General features: G+C 36.4%; 1 protein-coding gene across 2 annotated transcripts in view; it reads right to left on the reverse strand.

Annotated features, from left to right (window-relative positions):
• Positions 1 to 13417, reverse strand: part of PPA2 (inorganic pyrophosphatase 2) — a 111491-nt gene that overhangs the window by 20115 nt on the left and 77959 nt on the right. For both annotated transcript variants that reach the window (XM_015138926.3, XM_028848657.2), the window contains one exon: positions 1712 to 1781. In XM_015138926.3, the coding sequence (XP_014994412.1) occupies positions 1712 to 1781 (70 nt within the window). The remainder of the gene's footprint in view (positions 1 to 1711; positions 1782 to 13417) is intronic.

A 13417-nucleotide genomic window follows, 5' to 3' on the forward strand; every position in this document is an offset into this window, starting at 1 on the left:
ACTCCTTTGCTGAAAATATTTTAATGGTTCCCTACCTCATTCAGAATAAGAAACGCAATCCTTAAATAGCCTGCACAGAGTCTTTCATAATTGACCCCCATTTTCAAACCCAGATCCAAACATTTCTAATCTCATCTCCTTTCTCCCCATACTTTCTCTTCTCTACCAGTCACTATGGTCACCTTGGGTGTTTCTTGAATACCTCAGAAATCCTCTTGCCTCAGGGCCTCTGGGAGTGTGGCCTTGAATGTTCTTCCTTCACCTGACCTTACCTTCTACAATTCTTGGCACGTGTTCAGCCCTCTTCTTAGTAAGGCTGTGGCTGGCCGCTTTTTTAATAACTACAACTCCTATCCCATTTCCGGCATTTTATCCCCCTGTCCCTGCTCATTTTTGTCATTTTTCAGAAGGCATTTTTGCTCTCTGAAACGTTCATTATTTTACTTGCATATTTCCTTCTTATCCATCTCTCCAGATAAAATGCGAGCTACACAAGGGCAGAGGTTTTTGTATCTTTTCTTTAATACTGCATTCCCAGCACCTATATCTTACCACATAACAGGCACTAGATAGTCACTACATTAGTGAAAAAAAAAAAAAAAAAAAAAAACCCAATAAATTAAAAGCAGCCACAGTGATCAGCTAACATTTAGGAACATTTTAGTTGTTCTTGGTGTAAAGATCTAAATTCACTAGTTTTTCAACTTCATAGTTCTTAAAAACCCTTAATTTATAAATGATATTTCTAGCCTAAGACCACTCCTAAATATACTTTATATAAGCAATATTACTTGATTATCTGAATATAAATTTTCTAATTTAGTAATCTCCGAATCAGTCATTAATTTACTAATAAATTCAGTTGCCTCTATGCAGCATTATCACTAAGAAATATAAAAATCTAAGCATATCATCTCAGCTTACAGAAAGAAAGCATGTGAGACAGCCAAACTAAAGGGAAATAAAAAAGCAAAGGGTCTTACCAATTTTATTTTTCTTAAGGTGAAAAACGTAATTTTATTTTATTTTCAATTTTTTTTTTTTTTGAGACAGTTTCACTCTGTCGGCCTGGCTGGAGAGCAGCAGCACAATCTTAGTTCACTGCAACCTCTGCCTCCCAGGTTCAAGTGATTCTTGCACCTCAGCCTGCCAAGTAGCTGGGATTACAGGCATGTACCACCAGGCCCAGCTAACTTTTTATATTTTTAGTAGAGATGGGGTTTCGCTATGTTGGCCAGGCTGGTGTCAAACTCCCGGCGTTAAGTAATCCACTTGCCTTGGCCTCCCAAAGTGGTGGGATTAGGGGAATGAGCTCCCATGCTGGGCCAATTTTTTTTCCTAAGCTGGAACTGTGCCAATAGCCAGTTCCAATGTAGAGGCTGGGCAGAAGATAATTCATGGAGATACAACAGTACAGAGGAGAGCATATTTATATAAACAATAATAAACTGATGATAAGAAAAGCAGCATCATATGAAATTAGCTAAAGGTTAATATACTTTCAAATACAAAATTTAAAAACTCAACTAAAAAGTTTTAAAGTTTTTCATTTAAATTCCTTGAATTTAAAAAGTAGATTTCAGTGTGATTTGTAAACTTTATGCTTCTCAAAAGGACTTGACACATTTCATTGCTAGAGATTTCAGAATTTCTACTAGACTTCCTATGACATTTGTAAGATTAAAGGATGTCTTGGACGTTTGCCCCTTACCGATTCAACTAATGATCTTGCTTCCTCTTGAGTGCAACGGAAAGGGCTATCAGATATCTGCACGTTTGTGCTGGAGAGGAAAAGAGAATGTTATTATTAAACAGGATAAAAAGAAACAATTACCAAAAAAAACCCCAAAAACTAACTAACTCCAAATACTCCACATCAGTTGTATACTTTCAACCAATGACTAGAAACTGAATGAATAAAAATTAAGACAATGAAGATTATTGTATATTCTTTCAGGCAAGGTTAAAAGTATAGAGTAGTCCACAGCAAAGCACTCTCCAGAATGACAAAAGATTTTTAAAAATTATATTACACAAATCCTAATAATTTCCAGGTATATATAAAAAGCTATACCACAATTGCACTTCACCTTTATTGAAGAAAAGAGGAAGCAAATTTGACCCATTGAATGGGACCTAGGATAAATTTTCCTCTAAGCAAGGTGACAAACGTAGTAACGAGCTACTTAAAGTTTTTGCAGAATCTCTTTCACAGATAAGGAGATTAAAGAGGAAACTATACGAATATAAAGTTTATTTTCTTATACATAGGGAAGTTCAGCCAGGCATAGGAATAGCAGCTCCTTCCCTGACTAGGGAAGCCTCCATAGAGTCAAACGCCACCTTTCCTATACCTCTAAAAGCATGCCACTCATTACATATTGCCAATCTCTAGACGAAAGCAAAAGCATTATTCCTCTGAAACATATTAAGACTGATTTTTTAAAATTTCATCAAAGGAACAGGCAGATTAAAATGGATAAAGAAAGAGGTGGTAGAGAAGGGAGTTAAAGCCAAATTAACTTTTTTAAATAGAAGAAAAAGTGATTAGCAGATCCCTAAAAGATAAAATAATAGGTAAAACACACGTAAACATATTCCCCCTCAAGTGGACCTAAGGATATACATTATCAAATTTATTTTCACAATAGCTTTGTGAAATATATTGAGATATCAGTGATAAAAAACATCTGTCTATATCTCGCTGTAATTGATGACACTGAGTATACAGTGATTATAATAAGTGGTCATTTTGGTTTTTATCCAGACTCCTAATGTGGGATTTATTTTCATTCTTGGCATGAATAGAATTTGATGAAAGTTAGCAGTAACATCTTTAAGGCTAAGCTTTTTTGCCACATGGCACGTTTACCTATGTAACAAAACTCCACATCCTGCACATGTACCCCAGAACTTAAACTAAAAGTTGAGGGAAAAAAAAAGATGAAGTTTTCTTGTATTCTCTTTTCTACAGCTCACGTTTAAGCAAGCTGAAAATTGAAAAAGGCAGAGCCTTGTAAGTCAGATGTTTCCTTGATGACTGTCAAAAATAAATTTAAAAAGAACCAGGCAAAAAATTAGACACTGTAAAAAAAGTGCTGGTCCTGTGAAGAAAGTATGGTATACAAAGTACTAATTACAATACATATAATGCTTTTAACATTATAACTAAACCAAAGTAAAACATTCCCTGGAAATTCTGGGAAAAGGATGGTGGATGGTGGGGGCGAGTCTTTTCTAGATACAGTTGCCATATAAAATACAGAACAACCAATTACATTTGAATTTCAAATAAGCAACAAACTATTTGTTTGGTAGTATAAGTATGTCCCAAATGTTGAAAGAGACACACACACTTACATGGAAAAATATTTGTTATTCTGAAATATTTAAATAGAAGAAAAAGTGATTTAACTGGTGTCCTGTATTTTTAATCTGTTAAATCTGATAACCTTACTTCTTTTTCTTTTTTCCTCTCTCTCTCTCTTTTTTTTTTTTTTATTATACTTAAGTTCTAGGGTACATGTGCACAACATGCAGGTTTGTCACATACATTTACATGTGCCATGTTGGTGTGCTGCACCCATTAACTCGTCATTTACATTAGGTATATCTCCTAATGCTATCCCTCTCCCCTCCCCCCACCCCACGACAGGCACCGGTGTGTGATGTTCCCCTTCCTGTGTCCAAGTGTTTTCATTGTTCAGTTGCCTCCTATGAATGAGAACATGTGGTGTTTGCTGACAACCCTACTTCTAAAGTAATCCTCTACTCCTACGACAAAATGAAACTATGAATAGGACTATCAGAAAACAATGACAATATTTAAGCCAGCACAGTAAAATTTAAAAGTATTTAAAATTTTATTTTAATTTTAAAAATTAAAAAAAATTTAAAAAATATCTCTGATAAAATGTCTTGACAAGTAACCAGTAGTGGATATCTTGGGAAAGTAAACTGACCCTGCTATTTTTTCACCTTAAAAAAATAAGTGAGCGGTTGGGTGCGGTGGCTCACGCCAGTAATCCCAGAACTTTGAGAGGCCAAGGTGGGCAGATTAGCTGAGGTCAGGAGTTTGAGACCAGTCTAGCTAGCATGGTGAAACCCCATCTCTATTATAAATACAAAAATTAGCCAGTCATGGTGGCACACACTTGTAATCCCAGCTCCTTGGGAAGCTGAGGCAGGGGAATCACTTGAACCTGGGTGGTGGAGGTTGCAGTGAGCCGAGATGGCGCCACTGCACTCCAGCCTGGGTGACAGAGTGAGGCAATGTCTCAAAAAAATATATATACATATATATATATAAAATATATATGTATGTATCTATGTATATGTATATATAAAATAGGATGATACATAAAAATCATCCTAATAGAATGAAAGATTACAAAGTTTCTTCTATTTACCAAATAGGCTCTTCGATCAGCTAAAAACAGTGCCAACATCCTCATTCACGTCCTTTCAGTCAATAATATATGTAATCTAGCTTGTAAGAACATATATGTATGTAAATATGTGTGTGCACATACATATATGTACTTTACCCCCTCTTGGATTTAATAATTTGTACTTTGAATGTTTAAAAGTGTAATAAAAGGCATGATACCAAGAAATATTTTTATTCTTTCTGAACTGGCCTTCATGTAAAAATAGTTGTTTAACATTGATTCATATTTATTAGCCAATTCAAAAAAATCATACTACTTGTCAGGGACTTTTCTAGATGCTGGAGACACAATACTGAATCATGCAGCCCCCTAAGGAGCTTTTAATCTTTAAGATTCTTTTTAGTTCTCAAACTATGACTATGACCTGCCAGGGGAAAAGCAGTATAATCATTTAAAGGAGGGATGACTAAGCTTTTAGTGCCCACTATAAACGAAACTTAAAAAAAAAAAAAAAACTAAAAAGAATGCACTGCTTTCCTTTTTATATTAAGATACTAAATATTATATTTTAAATGTATAAATGTTACATGACCTATATACACCTTTGTTGACCAAAACAAGATGATATTAGAGCAAAAAATCAGTAAAACCAAAAATGCTGTGTACAACAAACCCAAATTACATACAAAAATAATAAAGTATATTAGTAGACAGATAATAGTGCTTTAGTGAAGGGAAAACCATTTTTTTCAAGTAAATCTCAAATCAAATAATGGCCCACAGTTATAATCCTCAAAGACAGTGTCCAGGATAAAGATATGTCAAGGTTTTTTATTCTAAAGCAAAGTGGTCAAGAAAAAGGGAGAGAGAAAATTTAAAGAGATCAGAATGACAAAAATTTTAGACCATAACCTCCAGAGTTTATAGAAGGAAGTGACCTTGGGATAAATGTACACAAAGGCAAAACAACTGAGGCTATCAATACATGAAAAAGTATCATATTACTGGTACCAAAACAGACATATAGACCAATGGAACCCCAGAAATAACACCACGCATCTACAACCATCTGAGCTTCAACAAACCTGACGAAAACAAGCAATGGGGAAATGATTCCCTATTTAATAAATGGTGCTGGGAAAACTGGCTAGCCATATGCAGAAAACTGAAACTGGACCCCTTCTTTACACCTTATACAAAAAACTAACTCGAGATGGATTAAAGACTTAAATGTAAAAACCAAAAACCATACAAACCCTAGAAGAAAACCTAGGCAATATAATTTAGGACATAGGCATGGGCAAAGAGTTAATGATTAAAACACAAAAAGCAATTGCAACAAAAGCCAAAATTGGTAAGTGGGATCTAATTAAACTAAAGAGCTTCTGCACAGCAAAAGAAATTAGCATCAGGGTGAACAGACAACCTAGAAAATGGGAGAAAATGTTTGCAATCTATCCATCTGACAAAGGGCTAATATCCAGAATCCACAAAGAACTTAAATAAATTTACAAGAAAAAAAAAACCATTAAAAAGTGGGCAAAGGATAGGAACACACATTTCTTGAAAGAAGACATTTATGCAGCCAACAAACATATGAAAAAAAGCTCATCATCACTGATCATTAGAGAAATACAAATCAAAACCACAATGAGATACTACTTGATGCCATGAATGGCAATTATTAAAATGGCAATTATTATCAGAATGGCAATTATTAAAAAGTCAAGAAACAACAGATGATGCTGAGGCTGTGGGGAAATAGGAATGCTTTTACACTGTTGGTGGGAGTGTAAATTGGTTCAACCATTGTGGAAGACAGTGTGGCGATTCCTCAAGGACCTAGAACCAGAAATACCATTTGACCCAGCAAACCCATTACTGGGTATATATCCAAAGAAATATAAATCATTCTATTATTAAGACTCGCGTGCACGTATGTTTATTGCAGCACTATTCACAATAGCAAAGACATAGAACCAACCCAAATGCCCATCAGTGATGGAATGGATAAAGAAAATGTGGTACATATACATCATAGGATACTATGAAGCCATAAAAAGAAATGAGGTCAGGTTCTTTGCAGGGACATGGATGAAGCTGGAAGCCATCATCCTCAGCAAACTAATGCAGGTGCAGAAAACCAAACACTGCATGTTCTCACTTACAAGTGGGAGCTGAACAATCAGAACACATGGTCACAGGGAAGGGAACAACACACACTGGGCCTGTTGGTGGGGGGAAGGGAGGGAGATTATCAGGACAAATGGCTGATGCAGGCAGGGCTTAACACCTAGGTGATGGGTTGATGGGTGCAGCAAACCACCACGGAACATGTACACCTATGTCAACAAACCTGTACGTTCTGCACATGTATCCCGGAACTTAAGGTAAAAAAAAAAAAAAAAAAAAAAGGAAGTGCGAGATTAAATATACCTTTCTCTAGGAATGTAAAAAGAAACAACTTCAAGACCTAAATAATTTAGATGAATTGAATATATTTATTTATTCAGTAAGCATATTTAGACTACCTACTATGTCAAGTCCTGCTATCAAGTGCTGAGGTAAAAACTCAATACAAAGTGTTAAAAAAAAAATCCGGCTGGGCGCGGTGGCTCACGCCTGTAATCCCAGCACTTTGGGAGGCCGAGGCGGGTGGATCACAAGGTCAGGAGATCGAGACCATGGTGAAACCCCGTCTCTACTAAAAATAGAAAAAATTAGCCGGGCGCAGGGGCGGGCGCCTGTAGTCCCAGCTACTCGGGAGGCTGAGGCAGGAGAATGGCGTGAACCCGGGAGGCGGAGCTTGCAGTGAGCCGAGATTGTGCCACTGCACTCCAGCCTGGGCGACAGAGCGAGACTCCGTCTAAAAAAAAAAATAAAATAAAATAAAAAAATAAAATTCCACCCCCAGTTCTACATAGAGGTATGTACAGCAGTGATACAACAGCCCAACAAAAATGAAACTGTGCAGAGATGACATCTAAACTGCTTCTTCAAAAATATGAAGATGTCCACTGAAGACAGACAAGGGGATAGGAAGGAAGAGCCCAAGAGGCTGGAGGGCAGGTTTGGACACATTGTTTAAGAACAGAAGGGTTGGATGAAATCCCATTTTTGAAGGGAATCATAAGGTGTTTTTAGGCATAAAAATGAGTCATATTCATACTTTTGAAAGATAATTCTGGCAGTACTATATAGAATATGTTAAACAGGAGAATGATTGTTAATAAAAAAAGTTTATGAGCAAAGAAATGCTAAGCAACTGAATTAGTGCAGTTCCCCCCGCCCCGGAAATGTCTGGATTAATTTTATTACATTGTAATGGTTTGCACTTTAAATGTAAGGATAATACTAAATTTCCAGTTGGCCATTATTCTCTTCTTCCCTTTAGGCTTTTTGAATTAAAATATTAAGAAAGCGATTTGCTCAATTCATCTTGTCAGAATTTATAGCCAAATTCATAAAATGTGCAAACATTTTATAAGAAAGTTTACAAGGTATGTTAATAATTATATTCATGCATTGTAAGTGTACTACCTTTTTAAAAAATCACTTTTGATTCTATAAAGTGAATTAAAATGCCTTGTATCTATTCAAAACTAAAGGTGACATTAAATGACATTTTAGAGGCCCATGTTGAAAATGAGCTAATAAAGCCAATTAATCCATACTAAATATTAAAGAAACACGTTTCCTCTTTTTGAAAGCTACAAGACACTAAATTCACCGGTTCCCTTACATTAAAATTTTCAGTTTAATTCTTTAAACTAGTGCTTTTCATGGACAAATACAAATGTTAGCACTAAGAGCCATTTTCATACCCAAAACTGAAAACTTCATGCACATGGACATCAGAATAAAAAATGATGCAAATATTTAATATGAAGTGACTTTTGGCATCTGCGTTCCCTGAATAGAAAAGAGGGTTCCCTTTATGTCAGGCATTGCAACAGCCAGAATGGGACTTTTATGAATTCAGGAGTTGACCCACACTGCATCTACTCTGAGAATAATAACCATGTTAAACTTGGAATTCATTAAGTATTCTCTCTCCATAGTAGTAATAACAAACAACAACAACAACAAGAAGAAGAATAATAATAGCTAACACTTAAGTAGCTTTTACTCTGGACCAGGCACTATTTGAAGCACTTTCTATTTATTTTATTTTATTTTATTTATTTTTTTAAAAAGTATTATTATACTTTAAATTCTAGGGTACGTGTGCACAACGTGCAGGTTTGTTACATATGTATACATGTGCCATGTTGGTGACCAATGAAACAGAACAGAGCCCTCAGAAATAATACCACACATCTACAGCCATCTGATCTTTGACAAACCTGACAAAAACAAGAAAGGGGGAAAGGATTCCCTATTTAATAAATGGTGCTGGGAAAATTGGCTAGCCATAAGTAGAAAGCTGAAACTGGATCCTTTCCTTACTCCTTATACAAAAATTAATTCAAGATGGATTACAGACTTACATATTAGACCTAAAACCATAAAAACCCTAGAAGAAAACCTAGGCAACACCATTCAGGACATAGGCATGGGCAAAGACTTCATGTCTAAAACACCAAAAGCAACGGCAATGAAAGCCAAAATTGACAAATGGGATCTCATTAAATTAAAGAGCTTCTGCACAGCAAAAGAAACTACCATCAGAGTGAACAAGCAACCTACAGAATGGGAGAAAATTTTTGCAATCTACTCATCTGACAAAGGGCTAATATCCAGAACCTACAAAGAACTCAAACAAATTTTCAAGAAAAAAGCAAACAATCCTATCAAAAAGTGGGCAAAGGATATGAACAGACACTTCTCAAAAGAAGACATTCATGCAGCCAATAGACACATGAAAAAATGCTCATCATCACTCGCCATCAGAGAAAAGCAATCAAAACCACAATGAGATACCATCTCACAGCAGTTAGAATGGCGATCATTAAAAAATCAGGAAACAATAGGTGCTGGAGAGGATGTGGAGAAATAGGAACACTTTTACACTGTTGGTGGGACTGTAAACTGGTTCAACCATTGTGGAAAACAGTGTGGTGATTCCTCAAGGATCTAGAACTAGAAATATCATTTGACCCAGCCATCCCATTACTGGGTATATACCCAGAGGATTATAAATCATGCTGCTATAAAGACACATGCACACATATGTTTATTGCAGCACTATTCACAATGTCAAAGACTTGGAATCAACCCAAATGTCCATCAGTGACAGACTGGATTAAGAAAATGTGGCACATATACACCATGGAATACTATGCAGCCATAAAAAAGGATGAGTTTGTGTCCCTTGTGGGGAGGGAGCAGGGGGGAGGGTAGCATTAGGAGATAGACCTAATTTAAATTAGTGCAGTTTTACAGCTAGAACGCACCCAAGAATCAATCAAAACTTGGAAAATATGTAAGACAGATGGATCAAAATAAATAATGGTTAATAAAATAAAGTAGTAAACACAATAGTACATTTCTGATTTCTTAATAAGGTATATCAACTGGTTGAAGAGAGAGTGGGAGAGGACTGAAGAATAAACTCAAATGTCAAAAAATGACTTCTCCCAGAATCGAGTTTAAAGTTTTCTTAGGTAAGACTAGAAATAATAAAATTCTCTCTGTTAAAAGAATATTTAGCTTTCAGAGTAAACACTCAGCAGTGGAAAAAATAAACAACAACAACAACAACAAAAAACTTATTCTGAGAAAGAGAATTTTCAAGGAATCAATTAAAAGAACTTAATAAATGCAGTGCTCCTGAAAAGAGAAGAGTCACTACCTGGATTAAAAAAAAAAACAAAAACAAGGCTAGGAGTGGTGGCTCACGCCTGTAATCCCAGCAGTTTGGGAGACTGAGGCAGGTGGATCACCTGCGGTCAGGAGTTTGAGACCAGCCTGGCCAACATGGTGAAACCTCGTCTCTACTAAAAATATAAAAATTGGCCAGGCATGGTGGCGGGTGCCTGTAATCCCAGCTACTTGGGAGGCTGAGGCAGGAGAACTGCTTGAGCCCGGGAGGCGGAGGTTGTGGTGAGCTGAGATTGCACCACTGCACTCCAGCCTGGGCAATAGAGTGAGACTCTGCCTCGGAAAAAAAAAAAAAAAAAAAAAAAAAAATTGTTGGCTTTAAAATATTATTCAACAATTTACTCCAACAGATATTTATTGAGTAGCTACTACATGCCAGGCATTAGGAATATAAAGATGAATAAGGCATCTTTATTCATCTGCTCTTGAGGAACTTATATTCTAGAGAAGAAGATAAATTCATGAACCAAGTACTTAATAACTGTGACAGATGTAATGACGAAAATCCGCAGAGAACAAGGAATACAGAGAGTACTGGCATTTCAACTAGCAAACTATATGAGGGAATGTTTCCTAGAGAAGACAAAGTAAAAATTAAATCTTAAAAGATGAGTAACATGGCCAGTTCAAGAAATGAGAAGACAATCATGGCAAAGGAAACAAAATGAATAAAGGCCTAAAGATCACTACAAGCACAGTGTTTGTGAGGAGTGACAAGTGGCCTTCAGTTATTATAACACAAAATAGGAGACGAAGTGATGGAAAATGAGGCAAGAAAGGTTTTCTAAATCTTGGAAGGGCTTGTTTGTTTTTCCATGAGAACAAGTTTGGATTTTATGATTCTTAAGGCCAGGCACAGTGGCTCACACCTGTAATCCCAGCACTTTGGGAGGCTGAGGTGGGTGGATTGCTTGAGCCCAGGAGTTTGTGACTATCCCTAGCAACTTAGCAAGATCCTGTCTATACAAAAAATTTAAAAAGTAGCCAGGTATGGTGGTGCATGCCTATACTTGGGAGGCTGAGGTGGGAGGATCACTTAACTCTGGGAGGTCGAGGCTGCAGTGAGTCATGTTCGCGCCCCTGCACTCCAGCCTGGGCAACAGAGCAAGACATTGTCTCAAATAATAATAATAATGATAATAATAATTATAATACAGTTCTTAAGCAGAGAGGCTCATCAGAATCACATGGGGGGCTTGAAAAACATACATGTTTAGACTCTACCTCCTAAAGATACTAATACTCTAGGTTTAAAGAAGGGGACAATGCATCTGCGTTCTCTAACAATTTCCCTGCTTAATACTGTGTATTACATATACATTGAGAGAATGTCTACAATAGTTTGGACCTAAACTGAACTGAGTGAGAAAAATGGGTTTCAAAAAGGAAGGCAGAGGAAGCTTGCCAATCTATAATGGTACAGTTTAAGGAATTAAGAAAGAAAGGCAATTCATTATAGAAAGGCAAAAGAAATAAAAACTAACAACTCTGACTACATTTCCAAATTAAGTTATGATAAAAAAAATAAGAGAAATATGGATTAAAATAAGTTAAAATTCTGAAGATCTTGACTTTAAATTTTCTAGATGCATATGATGTATATACTGAAACTTACATCCTAAAAATTCTTACACTAAAAAAAGTTATTTTGTTGTAAAAAATGTAGAGGAGGTAAAAGAACATAGCTATTAAGAGAGTAAGGTTTAGGCCAGGTGTGGTGGCTCATGCCTGTACTTCCAGCACTTTGGGAGGCCGAGGCGAGCGATCACTTGAGGCCAGGAATTCGAGACCAGACTGGCCAACATGGAGAAACTCAGTCTCTACTAAAAATACAAAAATTAGCCAGGCGTGGTTTCAGGCTGACGTAATCCCAGCTACTTAAGAGGCAGGAGAATTGCAAATCACTTGAACCTGGGAGGCGGAGGTTGCAGTGGGCCAAGATCGCACCACTGTGCTCCAACTTGGGCAACAGAGCAAGACTCCATCTCAAAAAAAAAGAGAGTATGGTTTAAATCCTGGCTCCACCATGCATTGTGTGACCTTCGGTAAGTTACCTAAATCTTTATGTGGACTCAATTTCTTCATGTGTAAAATGGAGATAACAATACATATTTTATAGGATTCTTGAGTATTAATTACATAACATATATAAATCACTCAGAACCTGGAACATAGTATAGAGTTAATAAATGTTAACTCTTAATGTAATCCTTATCATTACTCAAGAGGCTACAGCAAAATGATTCCAGAGTTTAGAAATAAAGTTACCTTCACAGTAAGGATAATTAGACTTAGTACAGAAGGAATGAATTCAAGTTATAGATATACTAACCAAACAAAGGTCTCTGGCTCTGTAGCTGAGGAAACCTGGGGAAACACTCAAGTCTCATCAAAGACTGCATAAGCGTTTTAGAAAATGTGATCAGGAAGGAGATAAGACAAGCAAAGAGCAAGCAAATATTTCCTCTGACAGTCAGAGACCCTCCCCTTCGTACTGGAGGGACTCATTACACTGTAGTCTTAATTTTAGACCATACAGAATAGCTCAGTCCACCATTTACTAGGATAGACAAGACTAGAGGACATTCAATCATATCCAGCTTTGCTGTGAATAAAATATATTATTTATATTAGAAACAATTACCTACAGTTTAAGATTATGCTTAAAAAAAAAAAAGAGTGCTCTGCATACGAGGTAAGAAAAAAGGGAGAAGGCCAAGGAGTTGACAGTGTTTCTTTAGTAAGCAAGAGAAACAAAGTCAGTATCTTGAATGCCAAGCATTTGTGTTGTAGGCAAAACGGGCCTTCTTGATGACTTAGGTAAAATATTCCTTGAGATTAAGTAATTCTTTACTCCATCTGATTACCTTATTCTAGTGATTTCTTTAAAGACCCTCTTGATTCCCAGACTGTGCTCAGAGAGCGCAGGGACTTTATCGTATTCATAGTAATATCTTTAGTACCCCCACAGGACTGCTTTTGCCTCCTATACTTAGACTTACCAAGAGCCAGTTGTTTTTGTTCCTAAATGTGTTTGTCAATTGTACTTGTTACTATAATTTCAAAATTTTAGTATTAATTATGTTCACAGATGAACTGTGAAAGAGTGTGGAAGAACTGTTTCTATGAACATTAAGTAGGTTATAAAACTATCGAGGCTTTAAACAATACCGAGGCCCTAAAAAGCCTCAATAAAGGTGAAT

Source organism: Macaca mulatta, chromosome 5 (assembly GCF_049350105.2).
Source record: "Macaca mulatta isolate MMU2019108-1 chromosome 5, T2T-MMU8v2.0, whole genome shotgun sequence".
Classification (NCBI taxonomy): domain Eukaryota; kingdom Metazoa; phylum Chordata; class Mammalia; order Primates; family Cercopithecidae; genus Macaca; species Macaca mulatta.